Source organism: Sinohyriopsis cumingii, chromosome 17 (genome assembly GCF_028554795.1).
Source record: "Sinohyriopsis cumingii isolate HCF-2022 chromosome 17, ASM2855479v2, whole genome shotgun sequence".
Classification (NCBI taxonomy): Eukaryota; Metazoa; Mollusca; class Bivalvia; order Unionida; family Unionidae; genus Sinohyriopsis; species Sinohyriopsis cumingii.
The window spans coordinates 798,800-824,812 of NC_142977.1; the positions used below are offsets into that span (position 1 = coordinate 798,800).

The following is a 26,013-nucleotide window of genomic DNA, read 5'->3' on the forward strand; positions in this document are numbered from 1 at the left end:
TAAATGGAAATATCCACTCTATCAGTACATCAGGTACAGTGTTACTTTGAATGGAAACATCCACTGTATCAGTACATCAGGTAAAGTGTTACTTTGAATGGAAATATCCTCTATATCAGTACATCAGGTACAGTGTTACTTTGAATGGAAACATCCTCTATATCAGTACATCAGGTACAGTGTTACTTTGAATGGAAACATCCTCTATATCAGTACATCAGGTACAGTGTTACTTTGAATGGAAATATCCTCTATATCAGTACATCAGGTACAGTGTTACTTTGAATGGAAATATCCTCTATATCAGTACATCAGGTACAGTGTTACTTTGAATGGAAATATCCTCTATATCAGTACATCAGGTACAGTGTTACTTTGAATGGAAACATCCACTGTATCAGTACATCAGGTAAAGTGTTACTTTGAATGGAAATATCCTCTATATCAATACATCAGGTACAGTGTTACTTTGAATGGAAACATCCTCTATATCAGTACATCAGGTACAGTGTTACTTTGAATGGAAACATCCTCTATATCAGTACATCAGGTACAGTGTTACTTTGAATGGAAATATCCTCTATATCAGTACATCAGGTACAGTGTTACTTTGAATGGAAATATCCTCTATATCAGTACATCAGGTAAAGTGTTACTTTGAATGGAAACATCCTCTATATCAGTACATCAGGTAAAGTGTTACTTTGAATGGAAATATCCTCTATATCAGTACATCAGGTAAAGTGTTACTTTGAATGGAAATATCCTCTATATCAGTACATCAGGTACAGTGTTACTTTGAATGGAAATATCCACTATCAGTTCATCAGGTAAAGTGTCACTTTGAATGGAAACATCCTCTATATCAGTACATCAGGTAAAGTGTTACTTTGAATGGAAATATCCTCTATATCAGTACATCAGGTACAGTGTTACTTTGAATGGAAATATCCTCTATATCAGTACATCAGGTACAGTGTTACTTTGAATGGAAATATCCTCTATATCAGTACATCAGGTACAGTGTTACTTTGAATGGAAACATCCTCTATATCAGTACATCAGGTACAGTGTTACTTTGAATGGAAATATCCTCTATATCAGTACATCAGGTACAGTGTTACTTTGAATGGAAATATCCTCTATATCAGTACATCAGGTACAGTGTTACTTTGAATGGAAACATCCACTGTATCAGTACATCAGGTAAAGTGTTACTTTGAATGGAAATATCCTCTATATCAATACATCAGGTACAGTGTTACTTTGAATGGAAACATCTTCTATATCAGTACATCAGGTAAAGTGTTACTTTGAATGGAAATATCCTCTATATCAGTACATCAGGTAAAGTGTTACTTTGAATGGAAATATCCTCTATATCAGTACATCAGGTACAGTGTTACTTTGAATGGAAATATCCACTATCAGTTCATCAGGTAAAGTGTTACTTTGAATGGAAACATCCTCTATATCAGTACATCAGGTAAAGTGTTACTTTGAATGGAAATATCCTCTATATCAGTACATCAGGTACAGTGTTACTTTGAATGGAAATATCCTCTATATCAGTACATCAGGTACAGTGTTACTTTGAATGGAAATATCCACTATATCAGTACATCAGGTACAGTGTTAATTTGAATGGAAATATCCTCTATATCAATACATCAGGTACAGTGTTACTTTGAATGGAAACATCCTCTATATCAGTACATCAGGTAAAGTGTTACTTTGAATGGAAATATCCTCTATATCAGTACATCAGGTAAAGTGTTACTTTGAATGGAAATATCCTCTATATCAGTACATCAGGTACAGTGTTACTTTGAATGGAAATATCCACTATCAGTTCATCAGGTAAAGTGTTACTTTGAATGGAAACATCCTCTATATCAGTACATCAGGTACAGTGTTACTTTGAATGGAAATATCCTCTATATCAGTACATCAGGTACAGTGTTACTTTGAATGGAAATATCCTCTATATCAGTACATCAGGTACAGTGTTACTTTGAATGGAAATATCCTCTATATCAGTACATCAGGTACAGTGTTACTTTGAATGGAAATATCCTCTATATCAGTACATCAGGTGCAGTGTTACTTTGAATGGAAATATCCTCTATATCAGTACATCAGGTACAGTGTTACTTTGAATGGAAATATCCACTGTATCAGTACATCAGGTACAGTGTTACTTTGAATGGAAATATCCTCTATATCAGTACATCAGGTAAAGTGTTACTTTGAATGGAAACATCCACTGTATCAGTACATCAGGTACAGTGTTACTTTGAATGGAAATATCCTCTATATCAGTACATCAGGTAAAGTGTTACTTTGAATGGAAACATCCACTGTATCAGTACATCAGGTACAGTGTTACTTTGAATGGAAATATCCTCTATATCAGTACAGCAGGTAAAGTGTTACTTTGAATGGAAACATCCACTGTATCAGTACATCAGGTACAGTGTTACTTTGAATGGAAATATCCTCTATATCAGTACATCAGGTAAAGTGTTACTTTGAATGGAAACATCCACTGTATCAGTACATCAGGTACAGTGTTACTTTGAATGGAAATATCCTCTATATCAGTACAGCAGGTAAAGTGTTACTTTGAATGGAAACATCCACTGTATCAGTACATCAGGTACAGTGTTACTTTGAATGGAAATATACTCTATATCAGTACATCAGGTACAGTGTTACTTTGAATGGAAATATCCTCTATATCAGTACAGCAGGTAAAGTGTTACTTTGAATGGAAATATCCTCTATATCAGTACAGCAGATAAAGTGTTACTTTGAATGGAAACATCCTCTATATCAGTACATCAGGTAAAGTGTTACTTTGAATGGAAATATCCTCTATATCAGTACATCAGGAACAGTGTTACTTTGAATGGAAACATCCTCTATATCAGTACATCAGGTAAAGTGTTACTTTGAATGGAAATATCCTCTATATCAGTACATCAGGTACAGTGTTACTTTGAATGGAAACATCCTCTATATCAGTACATCAGGTACAGTGTTACTTTGAATGGAAACATCCTCTATATCAGTACATCAGGTACAGTGTTACTTTGAATGGAAATATCCTCTATATCAGTACATCAGGTACAGTGTTACTTTGAATGGAAATATCCTCTATATCAGTACATCAGGTACAGTGTTACTTTAAATGGAAATATCCACTCTATCAGTACATCAGGTACAGTGTTACTTTGAATGGAAACATCCACTGTATCAGTACATCAGGTAAAGTGTTACTTTGAATGGAAATATCCTCTATATCAGTACATCAGGTACAGTGTTACTTTGAATGGAAACATCCTCTATATCAGTACATCAGGTACAGTGTTACTTTGAATGGAAACATCCTCTATATCAGTACATCAGGTACAGTGTTACTTTGAATGGAAATATCCTCTATATCAGTACATCAGGTACAGTGTTACTTTGAATGGAAATATCCTCTATATCAGTACATCAGGTACAGTGTTACTTTGAATGGAAATATCCTCTATATCAGTACATCAGGTACAGTGTTACTTTGAATGGAAACATCCACTGTATCAGTACATCAGGTAAAGTGTTACTTTGAATGGAAATATCCTCTATATCAATACATCAGGTACAGTGTTACTTTGAATGGAAACATCCTCTATATCAGTACATCAGGTACAGTGTTACTTTGAATGGAAACATCCTCTATATCAGTACATCAGGTACAGTGTTACTTTGAATGGAAATATCCTCTATATCAGTACATCAGGTACAGTGTTACTTTGAATGGAAATATCCTCTATATCAGTACATCAGGTAAAGTGTTACTTTGAATGGAAACATCCTCTATATCAGTACATCAGGTAAAGTGTTACTTTGAATGGAAATATCCTCTATATCAGTACATCAGGTAAAGTGTTACTTTGAATGGAAATATCCTCTATATCAGTACATCAGGTACAGTGTTACTTTGAATGGAAATATCCACTATCAGTTCATCAGGTAAAGTGTCACTTTGAATGGAAACATCCTCTATATCAGTACATCAGGTAAAGTGTTACTTTGAATGGAAATATCCTCTATATCAGTACATCAGGTACAGTGTTACTTTGAATGGAAATATCCTCTATATCAGTACATCAGGTACAGTGTTACTTTGAATGGAAATATCCTCTATATCAGTACATTAGGTACAGTGTTACTTTGAATGGAAACATCCTCTATATCAGTACATCAGGTACAGTGTTACTTTGAATGGAAATATCCTCTATATCAGTACATCAGGTACAGTGTTACTTTGAATGGAAATATCCTCTATATCAGTACATCAGGTACAGTGTTACTTTGAATGGAAACATCCACTGTATCAGTACATCAGGTAAAGTGTTACTTTGAATGGAAATATCCTCTATATCAATACATCAGGTACAGTGTTACTTTGAATGGAAACATCTTCTATATCAGTACATCAGGTAAAGTGTTACTTTGAATGGAAATATCCTCTATATCAGTACATCAGGTAAAGTGTTACTTTGAATGGAAATATCCTCTATATCAGTACATCAGGTACAGTGTTACTTTGAATGGAAATATCCACTATCAGTTCATCAGGTAAAGTGTTACTTTGAATGGAAACATCCTCTATATCAGTACATCAGGTAAAGTGTTACTTTGAATGGAAATATCCTCTATATCAGTACATCAGGTACAGTGTTACTTTGAATGGAAATATCCTCTATATCAGTACATCAGGTACAGTGTTACTTTGAATGGAAATATCCACTATATCAGTACATCAGGTACAGTGTTACTTTGAATGGAAATATCCTCTATATCAATACATCAGGTACAGTGTTACTTTGAATGGAAACATCCTCTATATCAGTACATCAGGTAAAGTGTTACTTTGAATGGAAATATCCTCTATATCAGTACATCAGGTAAAGTGTTACTTTGAATGGAAATATCCTCTATATCAGTACATCAGGTACAGTGTTACTTTGAATGGAAATATCCACTATCAGTTCATCAGGTAAAGTGTTACTTTGAATGGAAACATCCTCTATATCAGTACATCAGGTACAGTGTTACTTTGAATGGAAATATCCTCTATATCAGTACATCAGGTACAGTGTTACTTTGAATGGAAATATCCACTATATCAGTACATCAGGTACAGTGTTACTTTGAATGGAAATATCCTCTATATCAGTACATCAGGTACAGTGTTACTTTGAATGGAAATATCCTCTATATCAGTACATCAGGTACAGTGTTACTTTGAATGGAAATATCCTCTATATCAGTACATCAGGTACAGTGTTACTTTGAATGGAAATATCCACTGTATCAGTACATCAGGTACAGTGTTACTTTGAATGGAAATATCCTCTATATCAGTTCATCAGGTACAGTGTTACTTTGAATGGAAATATCCTCTATATCAGTACATCAGGTACAGTGTTACTTTGAATGGAAATATCCTCTATATCAGTACATCAGGTACAGTGTTACTTTGAATGGAAATATCCTCTATATCAGTACAGCAGGTAAAGTGTTACTTTGAATGGAAAGATCCACTGTATCAGTACATCAGGTACAGTGTTACTTTGAATGGAAATATCCTCTATATCAGTACATCAGGTACAGTGTTACTTTGAATGGAAATATCCTCTATATCAGTACATCAGGTACAGTGTTACTTTGAATGGAAATATCCTCTATATCAGTACATCAGGTACAGTGTTACTTTGAATGGAAACATCCACTGTATCAGTACATCAGGTAAAGTGTTACTTTGAATGGAAATATCCTCTATATCAATACATCAGGTACAGTGTTACTTTGAATGGAAACATCTTCTATATCAGTACATCAGGTAAAGTGTTACTTTGGATGGAAATATCCTCTATATCAGTACATCAGGTAAAGTGTTACTTTGAATGGAAATATCCTCTATATCAGTACATCAGGTACAGTGTTACTTTGAATGGAAATATCCACTATCAGTTCATCAGGTAAAGTGTTACTTTGAATGGAAACATCCTCTATATCAGTACATCAGGTAAAGTGTTACTTTGAATGGAAATATCCTCTATATCAGTACATCAGGTACAGTGTTACTTTGAATGGAAATATCCACTATATCAGTACATCAGGTACAGTGTTACTTTGAATGGAAATATCCTCTATATCAATACATCAGGTACAGTGTTACTTTGAATGGAAACATCCTCTATATCAGTACATCAGGTAAAGTGTTACTTTGAATGGAAATATCCTCTATATCAGTACATCAGGTAAAGTGTTACTTTGAATGGAAATATCCTCTATATCAGTACATCAGGTACAGTGTTACTTTGAATGGAAATATCCACTATCAGTTCATCAGGTAAAGTGTTACTTTGAATGGAAACATCCTCTATATCAGTACATCAGGTACAGTGTTACTTTGAATGGAAATATCCTCTATATCAGTACATCAGGTACAGTGTTACTTTGAATGGAAATATCCACTATATCAGTACATCAGGTACAGTGTTACTTTGAATGGAAATATCCTCTATATCAGTACATCAGGTACAGTGTTACTTTGAATGGAAATATCCTCTATATCAGTACATCAGGTACAGTGTTACTTTGAATGGAAATATCCTCTATATCAGTACATCAGGTACAGTGTTACTTTGAATGGAAATATCCACTGTATCAGTACATCAGGTACAGTGTTACTTTGAATGGAAATATCCTCTATATCAGTTCATCAGGTACAGTGTTACTTTGAATGGAAATATCCTCTATATCAGTACATCAGGTACAGTGTTACTTTGAATGGAAATATCCTCTATATCAGTACATCAGGTACAGTGTTACTTTGAATGGAAATATCCTCTATATCAGTACAGCAGGTAAAGTGTTACTTTGAATGGAAAGATCCACTGTATCAGTACATCAGGTACAGTGTTACTTTGAATGGAAATATCCTCTATATCAGTACATCAGGTACAGTGTTACTTTGAATGGAAATATCCTCTATATCAGTACATCAGGTACAGTGTTACTTTGAATGGAAACATCCACTGTATCAGTACATCAGGTAAAGTGTTACTTTGAATGGAAATATCCTCTATATCAATACATCAGGTACAGTGTTACTTTGAATGGAAACATCTTCTATATCAGTACATCAGGTAAAGTGTTACTTTGAATGGAAATATCCTCTATATCAGTACATCAGGTAAAGTGTTACTTTGAATGGAAATATCCTCTATATCAGTACATCAGGTACAGTGTTACTTTGAATGGAAATATCCACTATCAGTTCATCAGGTAAAGTGTTACTTTGAATGGAAACATCCTCTATATCAGTACATCAGGTAAAGTGTTACTTTGAATGGAAATATCCTCTATATCAGTACATCAGGTACAGTGTTACTTTGAATGGAAATATCCTCTATATCAGTACATCAGGTACAGTGTTACTTTGAATGGAAATATCCACTATATCAGTACATCAGGTACAGTGTTACTTTGAATGGAAATATCCTCTATATCAATACATCAGGTACAGTGTTACTTTGAATGGAAACATCCTCTATATCAGTACATCAGGTAAAGTGTTACTTTGAATGGAAATATCCTCTATATCAGTACATCAGGTAAAGTGTTACTTTGAATGGAAATATCCTCTATATCAGTACATCAGGTACAGTGTTACTTTGAATGGAAATATCCACTATCAGTTCATCAGGTAAAGTGTTACTTTGAATGGAAACATCCTCTATATCAGTACATCAGGTACAGTGTTACTTTGAATGGAAATATCCTCTATATCAGTACATCAGGTACAGTGTTACTTTGAATGGAAATATCCACTATATCAGTACATCAGGTACAGTGTTACTTTGAATGGAAATATCCTCTATATCAGTACATCAGGTACAGTGTTACTTTGAATGGAAATATCCTCTATATCAGTACATCAGGTACAGTGTTACTTTGAATGGAAATATCCTCTATATCAGTACATCAGGTACAGTGTTACTTTGAATGGAAATATCCACTGTATCAGTACATCAGGTACAGTGTTACTTTGAATGGAAATATCCTCTATATCAGTTCATCAGGTACAGTGTTACTTTGAATGGAAATATCCTCTATATCAGTACATCAGGTACAGTGTTACTTTGAATGGAAATATCCTCTATATCAGTACATCAGGTACAGTGTTACTTTGAATGGAAATATCCTCTATATCAGTACAGCAGGTAAAGTGTTACTTTGAATGGAAAGATCCACTGTATCAGTACATCAGGTACAGTGTTACTTTGAATGGAAATATCCTCTATATCAGTACATCAGGTACAGTGTTACTTTGAATGGAAATATCCTCTATATCAGTACATCAGGTACAGTGTTACTTTGAATGGAAATATCCTCTATATCAGTACATCAGGTACAGTGTTACTTTGAATGGAAACATCCACTGTATCAGTACATCAGGTAAAGTGTTACTTTGAATGGAAATATCCTCTATATCAATACATCAGGTACAGTGTTACTTTGAATGGAAACATCTTCTATATCAGTACATCAGGTAAAGTGTTACTTTGGATGGAAATATCCTCTATATCAGTACATCAGGTAAAGTGTTACTTTGAATGGAAATATCCTCTATATCAGTACATCAGGTACAGTGTTACTTTGAATGGAAATATCCACTATCAGTTCATCAGGTAAAGTGTTACTTTGAATGGAAACATCCTCTATATCAGTACATCAGGTAAAGTGTTACTTTGAATGGAAATATCCTCTATATCAGTACATCAGGTACAGTGTTACTTTGAATGGAAATATCCTCTATATCAGTACATCAGGTACAGTGTTACTTTGAATGGAAATATCCACTATATCAGTACATCAGGTACAGTGTTACTTTGAATGGAAATATCCTCTATATCAATACATCAGGTACAGTGTTACTTTGAATGGAAACATCCTCTATATCAGTACATCAGGTAAAGTGTTACTTTGAATGGAAATATCCTCTATATCAGTACATCAGGTAAAGTGTTACTTTGAATGGAAATATCCTCTATATCAGTACATCAGGTACAGTGTTACTTTGAATGGAAATATCCACTATCAGTTCATCAGGTAAAGTGTTACTTTGAATGGAAACATCCTCTATATCAGTACATCAGGTACAGTGTTACTTTGAATGGAAATATCCTCTATATCAGTACATCAGGTACAGTGTTACTTTGAATGGAAATATCCACTATATCAGTACATCAGGTACAGTGTTACTTTGAATGGAAATATCCTCTATATCAGTACATCAGGTACAGTGTTACTTTGAATGGAAATATCCTCTATATCAGTACATCAGGTACAGTGTTACTTTGAATGGAAATATCCTCTATATCAGTACATCAGGTACAGTGTTACTTTGAATGGAAATATCCACTGTATCAGTACATCAGGTACAGTGTTACTTTGAATGGAAATATCCTCTATATCAGTTCATCAGGTACAGTGTTACTTTGAATGGAAATATCCTCTATATCAGTACATCAGGTACAGTGTTACTTTGAATGGAAATATCCTCTATATCAGTACATCAGGTACAGTGTTACTTTGAATGGAAATATCCTCTATATCAGTACAGCAGGTAAAGTGTTACTTTGAATGGAAAGATCCACTGTATCAGTACATCAGGTACAGTGTTACTTTGAATGGAAATATCCTCTATATCAGTACATCAGGTACAGTGTTACTTTGAATGGAAATATCCTCTATATCAGTACATCAGGTACAGTGTTACTTTGAATGGAAACATCCACTGTATCAGTACATCAGGTAAAGTGTTACTTTGAATGGAAATATCCTCTATATCAATACATCAGGTACAGTGTTACTTTGAATGGAAACATCTTCTATATCAGTACATCAGGTAAAGTGTTACTTTGAATGGAAATATCCTCTATATCAGTACATCAGGTAAAGTGTTACTTTGAATGGAAATATCCTCTATATCAGTACATCAGGTACAGTGTTACTTTGAATGGAAATATCCACTATCAGTTCATCAGGTAAAGTGTTACTTTGAATGGAAACATCCTCTATATCAGTACATCAGGTAAAGTGTTACTTTGAATGGAAATATCCTCTATATCAGTACATCAGGTACAGTGTTACTTTGAATGGAAATATCCTCTATATCAGTACATCAGGTACAGTGTTACTTTGAATGGAAATATCCACTATATCAGTACATCAGGTACAGTGTTACTTTGAATGGAAATATCCTCTATATCAATACATCAGGTACAGTGTTACTTTGAATGGAAACATCCTCTATATCAGTACATCAGGTAAAGTGTTACTTTGAATGGAAATATCCTCTATATCAGTACATCAGGTAAAGTGTTACTTTGAATGGAAATATCCTCTATATCAGTACATCAGGTACAGTGTTACTTTGAATGGAAATATCCACTATCAGTTCATCAGGTAAAGTGTTACTTTGAATGGAAACATCCTCTATATCAGTACATCAGGTACAGTGTTACTTTGAATGGAAATATCCTCTATATCAGTACATCAGGTACAGTGTTACTTTGAATGGAAATATCCACTATATCAGTACATCAGGTACAGTGTTACTTTGAATGGAAATATCCTCTATATCAGTACATCAGGTACAGTGTTACTTTGAATGGAAATATCCTCTATATCAGTACATCAGGTACAGTGTTACTTTGAATGGAAATATCCTCTATATCAGTACATCAGGTACAGTGTTACTTTGAATGGAAATATCCACTGTATCAGTACATCAGGTACAGTGTTACTTTGAATGGAAATATCCTCTATATCAGTTCATCAGGTACAGTGTTACTTTGAATGGAAATATCCTCTATATCAGTACATCAGGTACAGTGTTACTTTGAATGGAAATATCCTCTATATCAGTACATCAGGTACAGTGTTACTTTGAATGGAAATATCCTCTATATCAGTACAGCAGGTAAAGTGTTACTTTGAATGGAAAGATCCACTGTATCAGTACATCAGGTACAGTGTTACTTTGAATGGAAATATCCTCTATATCAGTACATCAGGTACAGTGTTACTTTGAATGGAAATATCCTCTATATCAGTACATCAGGTACAGTGTTACTTTGAATGGAAATATCCTCTATATCAGTACATCAGGTACAGTGTTACTTTGAATGGAAACATCCACTGTATCAGTACATCAGGTAAAGTGTTACTTTGAATGGAAATATCCTCTATATCAATACATCAGGTACAGTGTTACTTTGAATGGAAACATCTTCTATATCAGTACATCAGGTAAAGTGTTACTTTGGATGGAAATATCCTCTATATCAGTACATCAGGTAAAGTGTTACTTTGAATGGAAATATCCTCTATATCAGTACATCAGGTACAGTGTTACTTTGAATGGAAATATCCACTATCAGTTCATCAGGTAAAGTGTTACTTTGAATGGAAACATCCTCTATATCAGTACATCAGGTAAAGTGTTACTTTGAATGGAAATATCCTCTATATCAGTACATCAGGTACAGTGTTACTTTGAATGGAAATATCCTCTATATCAGTACATCAGGTACAGTGTTACTTTGAATGGAAATATCCACTATATCAGTACATCAGGTACAGTGTTACTTTGAATGGAAATATCCTCTATATCAATACATCAGGTACAGTGTTACTTTGAATGGAAACATCCTCTATATCAGTACATCAGGTAAAGTGTTACTTTGAATGGAAATATCCTCTATATCAGTACATCAGGTAAAGTGTTACTTTGAATGGAAATATCCTCTATATCAGTACATCAGGTACAGTGTTACTTTGAATGGAAATATCCACTATCAGTTCATCAGGTAAAGTGTTACTTTGAATGGAAACATCCTCTATATCAGTACATCAGGTACAGTGTTACTTTGAATGGAAATATCCTCTATATCAGTACATCAGGTACAGTGTTACTTTGAATGGAAATATCCACTATATCAGTACATCAGGTACAGTGTTACTTTGAATGGAAATATCCTCTATATCAGTACATCAGGTACAGTGTTACTTTGAATGGAAATATCCTCTATATCAGTACATCAGGTACAGTGTTACTTTGAATGGAAATATCCTCTATATCAGTACATCAGGTACAGTGTTACTTTGAATGGAAATATCCACTGTATCAGTACATCAGGTACAGTGTTACTTTGAATGGAAATATCCTCTATATCAGTTCATCAGGTACAGTGTTACTTTGAATGGAAATATCCTCTATATCAGTACATCAGGTACAGTGTTACTTTGAATGGAAATATCCTCTATATCAGTACATCAGGTACAGTGTTACTTTGAATGGAAATATCCTCTATATCAGTACAGCAGGTAAAGTGTTACTTTGAATGGAAAGATCCACTGTATCAGTACATCAGGTACAGTGTTACTTTGAATGGAAATATCCTCTATATCAGTACATCAGGTACAGTGTTACTTTGAATGGAAATATCCTCTATATCAGTACATCAGGTACAGTGTTACTTTGAATGGAAATATCCTCTATATCAGTACATCAGGTACAGTGTTACTTTGAATGGAAACATCCTCTATATCAGTACATCAGGTACAGTGTTACTTTTGAATGGAAATATCCTCTATATCAGTACATCAGGTACAGTGTTACTTTGAATGGAAATATCCTCTATATCAGTACATCAGGTAAAGTGTTACTTTGAATGGAAACATCCTTTATATCAGTACATCAGGTACAGTGTTACTTTGAATGGAAATATCGTCTATATCAGTACATCAGGTAAAGTGTTACTTTGAATGGAAACATCCACTGTATCAGTACATCAGGTAAAGTGTTACTTTGAATGGAAATATCCACTATATCAGTACATCAGGTACAGTGTTACTTTGAATGGAAATATCCTCTATATCAGTACATCAGGTAAAGTGTTACTTTGAATGGAAATATCCACTGTATCAGTACATCAGGTACAGTGTTACTTTGAATGGAAATATCCTCTATATCAGTACATCAGGTACAGTGTTACTTTGAATGGAAACATCCTCTATATCAGTACATCAGGTACAGTGTTACTTTGAATGGAAATATCCTCTATATCAGTACATCAGGTACAGTGTTACTTTGAATGGAAATATCCTCTATATCAGTACATCAGGTACAGTGTTACTTTGAATGGAAATATCCTCTATATCAGTACATCAGGTACAGTGTTACTTTGAATGGAAACATCCTCTATATCAGTACATCAGGTACAGTGTTACTTTGAATGGAAATATCCTCTATATCAGTACATCAGGTACAGTGTTACTTTGAATGGAAATATCCTCTATATCAGTACATCAGGTAAAGTGTTACTTTGAATGGAAATATCCACTATCAGTTCATCATGATTGTACAGATTTACTCATTATAGGTTATTGAAAACTTCTTGATATAGTCTGCATCCTTTACAAATCCAGCAGGTATATTATCTAATCCTATATTAAATAAAGGTATTGGAGCTACAATTCCTTATAAATAAACTTTTCACTGACTGGATGTAATTCAAAATGATATCTATAACATTCCTTCTCCATGTTTGTATTAGATCAATTATAATTGGCAGGAGGCACTTATACAAGCATTTTTGTGTTAACAATATTCATTTAAGGAATTTAATATTTTTGCATCATATAATTAATAATTATTTCCATTTCTGGATTATACTGTTGTCTGCTTTGGCTTTGGGGTATAACACTGAACTGTACTGTTATCCCCTTTGGCTCTGGGTATAACTCTGAACTGTACTGTTATCCCCTTTGGCTTTGGGTATACCTCTAAACTGTACTGTTGTCCCCCTTGGTTTTGGAGTATAACTCTGAGCTTTTAGTTCCTGAAATAATGGAGGGGGAAATGCACATGATCTCCCAAACATATTACGATTGGGTGATGTAATGCACATGATCTCCCAAACATATTATGATTGGGTAATGTAATGCACATGATCTCCCAAACATATTATGATTGGGTAATGTAATGCACATGATCTCCCAAACATATTATGATTGGGTAATGTAATGCACATGATCTCCCAAACATATTATGATTGGGTAATGTAATGCATATGATCTCCCAAATATATTATGATTGGGTAATGTAATGCACATGATCTCCCAAACATATTATGATTGGGTAATGTAATGCACATGATCTCCCAAATATATTATGATTGGGTAATGTAATGCACATGATCTCCCAAACATATTATGATTGGGTAATATACTTCATGAATAAACTGTTTATTTGCTAATCTTTTCTTTTTAACATTCTACTAAATTCCCTGTTTATTTGCACATTTTTCTTTATAAGAGACTTGCTGCAATACCTTACCTCATCCACAGCGTAAGCCCACTTAACAGCAAGCTTTCTGGATAGAGCTAGTTTTCCATCCAGTTTTCTGCGGGCATTTTCCGCTTCCTGCAAAGTGCAAGATATACAGATTGTCAAAGTCAGATCTTCTGTGTATAAAAAAGTGAACTGTGAGTAATTTCCTAATGTAAACATACACAACCTCATAAGCATCACACCCCTATCCAATGATAAAGTTGAGTCTACTGGCCAAAAAAATACAAAGAGCACTTAACTCTTCAGAAAATGGTGCCAATACAATGAGCAGATAACTCTTTAGAAAACGATGCCAATACAATGACTAGGCAACATCTCCTGATGATGAGCATTTCACTAAGTTTAAAAGCAATCTAATAAAAACTAAAAATAGTTGCATTAAAAAAATTGTGTATACGCTGACTCCAGTTTTAAATCACTCTAAGATGTACCAAAATCTTACAGCCTGAGAGAGCAAAGTGGTTTGTTGATGGGCATATCTTTCATCAGCCTATCAAAAACTGCTTAGCTTGTTATGTTAACAAGGTTCCACAGATGTGATGGCTTGTATTTTTTTTTACGATGTTGGAAATTTGTGATCTGTCACAATGGAGAAGTGATAATCACAAATATCCAACATCGTAAAAAATACAAGCCATCGCATCTGTGGAACCTTGTTAACATAACAAGCTAAACAGTTTTTGATGGGCTGATGAAAGATATGCCCTTCAACAAGCAAACATATGGCACAAAAATGACAAAAATTAAGATCAAAGGAATCTACCTGATTTCCATTTAAACACAAAAAAGCCCAAAAAATGACGATACTGAAAATTGCCTTGAAACTAATAGGAAATAGCTCTTAACATAATTTTGAAATAACTGTGTAACCCTAGACATAAAATTTAGGATTCAGAGATAAGTACCTCCTCCTTTCCCTCTTTTGCATTTTCTCTCTCTCTTTGCAAAATGATGAACCAACTATATGTAATTAAAATATTTTAATATATTTACAGTTGATCTAAATCATTAATCTGTTTTAGTAACAGTAGCACTGACATAATCTCTTATTCTCTCTCTCTCTCTCTCTCTCTCTCATCCTTTGGTCGGTTTGACTTAACTTTTATCATCATTCATAAGTCCAAAGACATCATGGGATGACAAAAACGAAAATCTTCTACGCTCATCATTTCATAAATTTTAGCGCGTATCTTGCTATGATGGTCCAGACAGAGAGAGAGAGAAAGCAGTGGCCTTTGGACATTTTTATATCTAATTAATAATAATCGAGTATTAGAACATTATGATGATGTTCGTCCATTGGTGTCGATGAGGACAATTCAATGTCATCAATTTACTGGGGGGGGGGGATCCGGAGACAGCTGATCAATCCGATCCGGGCCCAGAAGAGTCTGTTGCAGTGGGGTCATAGATGTACAGGTTGCTGATTGTGAGTTGCAGAATTGATTTTTTTTTATTTGCGAAGATCATGTTTCTCAGCTGCATCCACCAGCATTAACCTGACTGTGCCAGGCAGATTGATCAGCAGCAACACTCTCCCAGCTGTCAGGGTCAATGTGTAAGTTCTTCAGCAACGCCTTTTGGGTTTTTGTTGTGTTTTGACCGCAAGAATGGGATTCCCTTCAGCCATGGTAAGCTGGTCTGGGTAGTTGAAGCAGGCTATTTTTAGGGCACCTTTACTAGCCCCTTCCTCAGGCTATGGAGGTAAGCAGCACTATCTTAAAAAGGTCTGCTTAGAGCCAACACTTTAAATGCCATGTTATTTTTTATATATGTAGCGCATATATATATATATATATATATATATATATATATATATATATATATATATATATATTTCTGAAGCATATTCCACTTAAAACATAAATGATGCAATCAATATGATAACATAACTGATTATTCTACTTTTAAAGCACATTTGCCAATTATGATAATACAAAACATACTGTATACACTCGCTTATAAGTCAATTCCAACTCCAAACTAAAAAACAAAACACTGTATACACTCGCTAATAAGTTAAGCCCAACTGCAAACTGCAAAGACCCAGATCTACCATTTCATAATACACCAGCAGATCTGGATCTATGCTGTTTGTTAGGAGTAATTAGTAGAATAAACAATGCAGACCCTGATCTGTCTGTGTCTTATTTGACAGCAGATCTGGGTCTATGTTCTTGGCAGTTGGCTTAACTTATAAAAATGAATATACATTACTGAAAATAAAATAAGAAACTTCTAAGCAAGAATATACATTAATGAAATTAAAACAAGCACCTTATAAGCAAGAATATACATTACTGAAAATAAAACAAGCACCTTACAAGCAAGAATATAGGGTTAGGGTTGTTGCATGGTTTAATGCCTTTTTTCAGCACAAGATAGGCTATACATGGCAGCCAGTGTCAATGGTGGAGGAAGAACCTGGAAAAACCCTGGAAAGAACCACTGACACATGAGAAGCTCCTGGCAACCTACCTCACATACCCACATTGGCTAAACCCAAGACTGGAACCAACACAGACAGAGGTGAGATGGCAGTGATCCGTAATGGTCAGAGCTTTAGTCCACTCAGCCACTCAGGGCCACTTAGATGCAATTTAAATGCAATTCAGCTTAACTTTCATTACCTTTAGAACCAGAGGCAATTTAAAAGTACATTCAGCTTAACTTCCATTACCGTATTTACAGCTGACTTGCTTAATTCAATCTGTTATATGCACCCTTCCCCCATCCATGCCTCTGGGAAGTAAATATCTAAATAAGATAGTTTCCAAATAATTTACATTGATTTCTACAATAATATGGTGATATTAAGCCCTGGTCAAGTGGCTGTTGAAGACAGGTGACTGCTTGATAGTGGAGAAAGTTTGATAAACTTAACATTGGGAAAAGTTGCTATAACCTGTTTTATTATAAAGCTAATTGATATAAAAATTACATCCTACCAAGGTATATTAAAAGGTAACTGAGAGTTGGATTTACCCATGCACCAGACAATGTTGTTGTTGATGTAAGTGTTACAACTCCAGTGTCTTGAAACAAGTAACAGAAAAGGGTGCAAAACCAAGTTTTTGTAAAATTCGACAAGTAATTTATTTCCCAAGAACACAAAGTGAAATTTTTTTTAAAACTTACAGTATTGTAAATTATATCCCAAACAGTCCTAAAAGTTCTATCACAAGTCCAAATGTATGAAGTTTCAACTGAATTCCACTGGTATTCTGATAAAATTCCAATATTTAATGTGTTGGAATGTCATGTAGTCTCAAATGTGCTAATGTGCCAATCACCTGGAATATGGTGATGTGTATGCAGCCTTTTCATGTATCACAACAATATAATCCAAAATGTCCTTGTCTGAATTCAATGTAATTCCAAATTAATTCCAAACACAAAATTCAGATATACATAACATATAATCATGGAGAAAAGCCAACAAACATTATAAATTCCTCATGCACTGGTTTTTAAACTATGGTAGGTAGGTAGGTGGAGCTTATTTGTTTTTTTAACATTATATATATATACTATAATGATGCATAAACCAATATTGGGATCATTTTTTTACCCATGGGAAAACAAGTGCTAGGGTCGGCAACGAAAATCAGGGACAGTCAGCCAAATGAAAACATGCATATTTGTTTTGGCCTAAGTATAATAAACCAATTAATGTACCTATCTAATTAAATAATTTGTGAATCATCACAGTTAAGTCAATAGGGAATGGCTGTTACATCAATAAGGCACTGCTTTGTAACAATAAATCACAAAACGAAAGCTGCCTTTATGCACACATTGCTTCACCATTTTGTCAGCCAAATAATCAATTGACATGTAGCTGAGAATTAACCAGTTTTCCTGAAAACAATAAATTCTATCTTCTCTATCCCTTACATAGTGGTACAATACATTTTGTGTAACTGACTTTTCCTTACTAAGTGGTACAATACATTTTGTGTAACTGTCTTTCCCTTATTAAGTGGTACAATTTATTTTGTATGTTTTTATATGGTTATAAAATGAAGTATTCAGATCCGGATGGAATGTAAAATGGTAAATTCTTGAGGTTTGGAATTTTGTGCAGATTCACTGTCATTGATGCAATGAGACCAAAAGGTGAATAAACAATGATTCAGTGAGATCAGTTGTGGAATAAACACTGATATCAATGAGATCATTTGGTGAATATACACCAATTCAATGAGATAACTTGGTGAGTATGCACTGATTCATTGAGATCAGTTGGTGAGTATATAATGACTCAATGAGATCACTTGGTGAATATACACTGACTGAATGAGATAACTTGGTGAGTATGCACTGACTCATTGAGATCAGTTGGTGAGTATACAATGACTCAGTGAGATCAGTTGGTGAGTATACAATGACTCAGTGAGATCTTTTGGTGAATATACACTGATTCAATTAGATATTATGGTGAATAAACAATGATTCAGTCAGATCAGTTGTGGAATAAACACTAATATCAATGAGATCAGTTGGTGAATATACACTGATTCATTGAGATCAGTTGGTGAGTATGCACTGATTCATTGAGATCAGTTGGTGAGTATATAATGACTCAATGAGATCACTTGGTAAATATATACCAATTCAATGAGATAACTTGGTGAGTATGCACTGATTCATTGAGATCAGTTTGTGAGTATACAATGACTCAGTGAGATCTGTTGGTGAATATACACTGATTCAGTGAGATCATTTGGTAAATATACACTGATTCAGTGAGATCAGTTGGTGAGTATACAATGACTCAGTGAGATCTGTTGGTGAATATACACTGATTCAGTGAGATCATTTGGTAAATATACACTGATTCAGTGAGATCATTTGGTGAATATACACTGATTCAATGAGATTAGTGATGACTTTGCAAATACTTGAACTATTCACGATTTTGTTAAACATTTATGTCCCAATGCATGGTTATCTGCAGAACATTTATTCTTTAAAATGTAATCATTTTCTGTAATATGCATCAATTTTAGTTCATAACTGCATTACTGAAACCCATAGGTGACATGGGGCAGTTTCATAAATTTGTCCCTGAAAATTCCTTAATTAAAGGCTATGGTGTGAGTTTTTGAGCTATTATTGTGTAATAATTAAAGATAAGGATACATTTGGGAATTTGGTCTTTCCGGCTTGCGCTGTTCTTGAAATTGATGTGAGGCATGTTAACCTCATGAAGTCACTGTGCAGTACATAGCCAGTGAAGTATCAATAGTCGGTTATGAAGCAGAGCTAGCCACTCATAGCAATAGACATGTTGGTTCAAGGCAAGTAGAATAGCTCAAATACTGCCCTGATGACAATTATTTTGAATTGCATCAAGCTACTGATTATACAACGTTTTTCAAAATTATCACCCAGGGAAAGGACTTGTGTTTGCAGTGTGAGCATCAGGGAAAGGGCTTGTGTTTGCAGTGTGAGCATCAGGAAAAGGGCTTGTGTTTGCAGTGTGAGCATCAGGGAAAGGGCTTGTGATGGCAGTGTGAGCATCAGGGAAAGGGTTTGTGTTTGCAGTGTGAGCATCAGGGAAACGGTTTGTGTTTGCAGTGTGAGCATCAGGGAAAGGGCTTGTGTTTGCAGTGTGAGCATCAGGGAAAGTGCTTGTGTTTGCAGTGTGAGCATCAGACATTAAAAAGGCATATATAAATTTGGGGGTGGGGTGAATCAACTTTTTATTCTATTAATTTCTACTGACTTGTCATGTCAAGTGAATGATGTTCTTATGTTTTGCTTTATTATGCCTATCCAAAAATATGGACCTTTTAATCTCAGTGATGCATTTTTATTTTTTTTACATATTTTTACATTATGCAACAAAATATTTGAGCATAAAGCTGTCCCTTGAACCTTTAAGAAAAACTGCTACTTTTTACTGGTGCAGTGAACCATATCTGTTATTATTTTCTTATTTTTGTTTGCATATGCAAGTAATTATTATACATTAGCCTCATTAAATTTTCTTCCTTTGTCCATTTTTGCCCAGTATCTAAGTTAGCTAGGCAGTGACATACCCCCCACCCCTTTATATCAGCATCACTAGAACAACAATACCAGGTCAGGCTAAAATTACATTTAAAGTACATTATAAATGAAAATGTCTGGGACATTTTTCTGACATTGTGCAATTTTTTAAAATAACATTCAGCAAACATTTGCTTCCAGATTAGAGAGGGTATATCATTAATAACTAAAAGCGTGTCTCTCAGTCAGTCACTTTTTGCAGCTGTAAAATCCACTCTCAGCATCCAGTCAACGCTGTCAAAGAGTTGAGGTATTTTAATAACTATGATGACAAAATAAAAGACAGAAAACATCTTTCAATGCACATGATTTTAATTCTTTTCAAGAAGACAGTCTTAGCACACATTATACACAATGTAATGCTTTTGGCCGCAATGTAAATCACTTTTCTAAAAGAGTAATACCGTTATTATTTTTGCCCAAAATATAATTTCCTTCATACCATTTTACTAGATAATGTCTAAATATGATACATACAAAACTTTCAACAGAAAAGATTTTGCAGAAAATGCTTAAGGTGGCTGAGGACAGTTTTCTAAATTGGTCCCTGGCAAATTTCTTAAGGTTAAGGTGTTACTTTTATATTGTGTAATAATTAAATATATGGATATACTTGTGAATTTCATCTTTCTGGCTTGTGTCGTTCCTGAAATTGATGTGAGGCATGTCCACCTCATGTAGTCACTGCACAGTATGTAGCCAGTGAAATAACAAGAGTTGGGTAGGTATGTACACCTCATGTAGTCACTACACAGCACATAGCCAGTGAAATACCAATAGTCGGCTAGGAAGCAGAGCTAGCCACTCAAAGCAGTAGACATGTTGATTCAAGGCAAGTAGAATATCTCAAATACTGCCTGGATGATAACTATTTTGAACTGCATCAATCTATTAAGTACACGATGTTTTCAAAATTATCACCAATGGAAAGGGCTTGTGGTCTCAAAAATGACGTTCAGACTTGAAAAATGCATATACAAATTTGGGGGTGTGGTGAATCAACTTTTTATTTGATGAATTCCCCACTGACCTGTCAGGTAAAGTGAATGATATTCTTATGTTTGACTTTACTGCACCTATCCAAAAATATGGACCTTTTTGCCTAACTTATGTATTTTATTTTTTTATTAATTTGTATATTAGGCAGGTGTATGCAGCATTAAATTTGTGTGCAAAAACTGTCCCATAGTTTTACACCCAACTCCACACTCTCTTGCACGACCTTGAGGTCATTTATGAAACATTTTCTTCACTTAACTTACTTTTTTCTTTTAGTATCATCTTACTTTAAATATATTCAAGGTAGGTAATTATAAAATGAGAAAAAGTTGACTGACAATCTTATTTACCTCCCTTGAACTGAAGCTGGCAAAGCAATACCCCCGGGGCTTGCCCTGGTCTGGTCCAGACTTGTGGTACAGGAAGTCAAACTTAGTCAGGGTGCCATGTTTTTGCAGGATCTTCAACAGTGCAAACCTGAAAATGTACATGGACTTGGAATGGAAAGGCTCTAGGAATACATAACCCTTTCAAGTAAAGAGCACAATGAATTTGATTTTGTCCAATCCTGGCTAATAAAACTTCTGTAAGAAATGTTTGTTTGTTTTAAGATAATGAATATTGATGACATTCTTACAGTGGTTGTTTAATTGTGTTTAACAGTACATCAGTCTGTAAAGAATATTTTGTGTCATAACAATGGGAATAAAGTGCCATGCTGGAGACACAATACCGATATACATACTGAAATAAAGAACGGCCAATAGTTGAACAGATCAACATTTTACATGGATCTCTAATTGTCCATGTCATACTTCCGGTTTTCATGACTAGTTTACTATAAATAAAATGTTACTGCTGTTATTTATATTATATTTAATTGCAGTGTTTGTAATTATTTTTTTTTAATTTTTATTTTTATTTGATTATATGCTAGTGATACTGTGACACTGTATGTTGGATTTGACCTTGTCCAAAGTTAATTTTCAACTTCACCTAATCATTTTTTTTAAAAATTCTACAAACAACTAATATATATCTAAACAGTTTCCCATCAGTGTGGTTTAACTATTAGAATTATTACTATGAGTATGGTTTAACTATTAGAATTATTACTATGAGTATGGTTTAACTATTAGAATAATTACTTTTGCCTGAGTCAAGGACATTGTGTTTACCACGTTTTAGGTTCTAATTATAATTTTATTAAAAAATGTTAATGCTGATCTCTATATATTCGAGTTTTTATAGAAATTATTAATTTGTGCATTAAGGTTTGAGCAGAATCAATTACAGTGTTGCTATGTCCAGTAGTTCATATGGGCTGGGATTAAAAAAAAAATCAAATTATTTATTCACTAAAATACAAAGTACTCATCAAAAGTAACATTCTTCAAAATAGATACTTGAATTTATAGTGAAATTTCAAACAAGGATATATTCTTGGCTTGTATTATTGTGATCCAACGAAAGACTCTAGGCACATCACCACTACAAGGGCCACCACGGGCACATCAACACTTTCAGCATTGGTTTTATTTTGTATTTCCACAAAAGTTTATTCAGAACTTTAATCATTAAGAATCATGACTTGTATCTGTAATTCTTGGTATTTAATTCGCAACACCGTAAGTTCCTTTTTTATATTTTTACTGTGTTCGAGGGAAATAAATTGTTTGTTGAATTTTACAAAGTTTATTGGGGGCCCCGAGTGGCCGAGTGGTCTAAAGCGCTCACCGTTCCGGATCACTGCCATCTCACCTCTGTCTGCGTGAGTTCGAGTCCAAGGCTCGGCTAGCGTGGGTACGTGGGAAAGCCTGTCGGTAGCTTCTCGTGGGTCGGTGGTTCTTTCCTGGGTTTTCCAGGGTTCTTCCTCCACCAGTTATACTGGCCGCCATGTATAGCCTATCTTGTGCTAAAAAATGGCGTTAAACCCTAGAACAACAACAACAACAACAAAGTTTATTGCTTCTCACTCTTTTCTCTTACTTATTTTAAGGACATAAAGTCCTAATACTACACACACGATAATGGTCCCCGAGGCTGAAAACTTCGCTTATGATCCGACTTACTCTGTGACTCTCGGGTCTAGGTTTCCAATCCAGAGTCTGCACTGGTCTTTTTCAACCTCTCCCGAGTCCTCTGGCAACGGGACGGGCAGCAGACCCTGAAAGCAAAGATTACGATTACCATTTTATACACTGTGTTACCTCTTGCATAGGTCAAGTCATTGCGACAAAATTCATTACTAGCTTAGTGATAGGACAATATTAACGAGCACGCGCTACATAATGGAGATTCCTGGTATCATCCTCTGTACCGGCACGTGCAAAACTGCGTGGTTGCTCCTCGAAGGTCATTGGTATCATACGTGTTCTACGATTAGGCCCACACGTACCTCATCGAAATTCTCGACTTCCCGGTCGATTCTACGGATCATACCTATAATGTAGGCCAGTAGCTGCCATTAGGACCATCTGGCCAGTTAGAAGTTCGGTGGTCTCCAGTGCGGGTTGTCCTGTATAACATATACAAGTTCAAATCTATGTTGCTTCAGTATCGCTTGCCTAATATTCGTGCAATTTTCACCGCATACTAAACATATACAAGTTCAGTATCCCTTGCCAATAGCAATGACTGCATTCTCCTAAAATCGAGTATGATGCTTCCAATCTTTGTGTTTAAAAGTCAAACGAAATTGTTAAATCCATATTTAGGAGTAATTAAAGTAAAATTTATTTCCAATACGAATTCTGCTGCATGAATATTTTATATGCACATTTTAATCATTAAAAAATTGCATGAAATTAATAAGTTGCATTGTTTGACGACCGGTTACTTGATTTGTTACAGAATCGACTTTGAAGACTTTCTTTTTTTCAAAGTGCTGACTGCATCTCACGCAGATCGACTCTCGAGGTACATTTTTACGCGTTACAGAATGCTGATTGCATCTCACGTAGATCGATTCTCGAAATAAAGTTTTACGACAGACTTACAGAATACTGACTTCATCTCACATAGATCGATTCTCGAAATAAAGTTTTACAACAGACTTACAGAATACTGATTGCATCTCACATAGATCGATTCTCGAAATAAAGTTTTACGACAGACTTACAGAATACTGATTACATCTCACATAGATCGATTCTCGAAATAAAGATTTACAACAGATACAGAATACTGACTTCATCTCACGTAGATCGATTCTCGAAATAAAGATTTATGAGAGACTACAGAATGCTAACTGCAGCTCACCCATATCTCTCGATACAATTATTTCTTGCATTAATCCAGCTACTGTATGGACAGACAAGTCAAAAACAATCGTCTATAAGTAATCTATTTTATTCCAAGTCCTCGATGAAAATATGTGGGCTGTAATGCAACTTATTGCAGTGGTGGACTATCTGCGATATCCCGATTAGATTTACATTTGCGTCACATGGATGTTATGTATTTTATTTATATTTGCGCGTGCATGACAGTTGTGTATTTTATTTTTATCTTTCAATGTTTTTAAGCAAAATGATTATAAGTTTAAAGTTCTTGAACGTAATTATTTCCATCTGCGTTTTTGGTAATTTACAGGGTGTTTACTTTTCCAAGCCAGACAACATCAATATTGGTGAGATAGCAAAGTGTCCTGTCACGACGAATCTTTATTATCAAACATCCTTCGTTTGATGTTTCTACCTGAAAAACGTATCTAAACAAATCCTTCTTGCCTACTGCCTTTCTTAGCTGCGTATCAAAAGATAAAATACCTGGAGGCTGAAGGTGTTAGCTTACATGATGTGACAGTTACCATCACTCTTTCGTCCTCAGAAGTCAACTTGACAGTTGCATCGACCTATATCTGCTGTCGCATAATGCACTGGTAGAACTGGGTACATGTAGTTTGTTAAGGGTAATCAGTAGAACAAGCAATAAAGACCCTGATCTTCCTGCACATTATGCGACGGCAACTCAGGGTTTATGTTTTTTACAGTTGGAGTCGACCTACAAACGAGTATAAACGGTAAATAAATAGATGTATCTTCTATACTACCTATTGAAGATCACTGATAATGTTAATGCATTCGTAACGACAAAAAAGAAACACAATTTCAACGATTTTTTCAAGGACATTCTTCTTTACAGATCTTTCAATGTCTTTTTATTATTTTTAAGTCACTCCATGCTAAATGTGGCGTAAATAAATTGATACGTACCGATATTTTCTGCAAGTGTTAGTAATTAAACTATTCGAGATAGGTTAAAAACATTTGAGAAACAAATGAAGAAAGAAAAGAAACAAAGAACTGATAATTAGTCTGCATGAGAAACACACAGTACAACAACAACAAAAACAACAACAAAGGCGACATTGTTGCGCGTTCATCCCATAGCATGACTGTCGGAATTGTATTACACTTTTTTTTTTATATTGTTCTTACAATTCCATGAATACACATGTTATATTATCA

At 34.7% G+C, this 26,013-nt stretch overlaps 1 protein-coding gene across 1 annotated transcript in view; it reads right to left on the reverse strand.

Annotated features, from left to right (window-relative positions):
• The window catches only part of LOC149777629 (putative RNA-binding protein 18), a 124,668-nt gene that overhangs the window by 29,094 nt on the left and 69,561 nt on the right, over nucleotides 1–26,013 (reverse strand). Inside the window, exons 2-4 of the mRNA XM_089938689.1 lie at nucleotides 23,614–23,708; nucleotides 21,892–22,018; nucleotides 14,471–14,557 (exon numbers count right to left, since the gene is read on the reverse strand). Of these exons, the coding sequence (XP_089794815.1) occupies nucleotides 14,471–14,557; nucleotides 21,892–22,018; nucleotides 23,614–23,708 (309 nt within the window). The remainder of the gene's footprint in view (nucleotides 1–14,470; nucleotides 14,558–21,891; nucleotides 22,019–23,613; nucleotides 23,709–26,013) is intronic.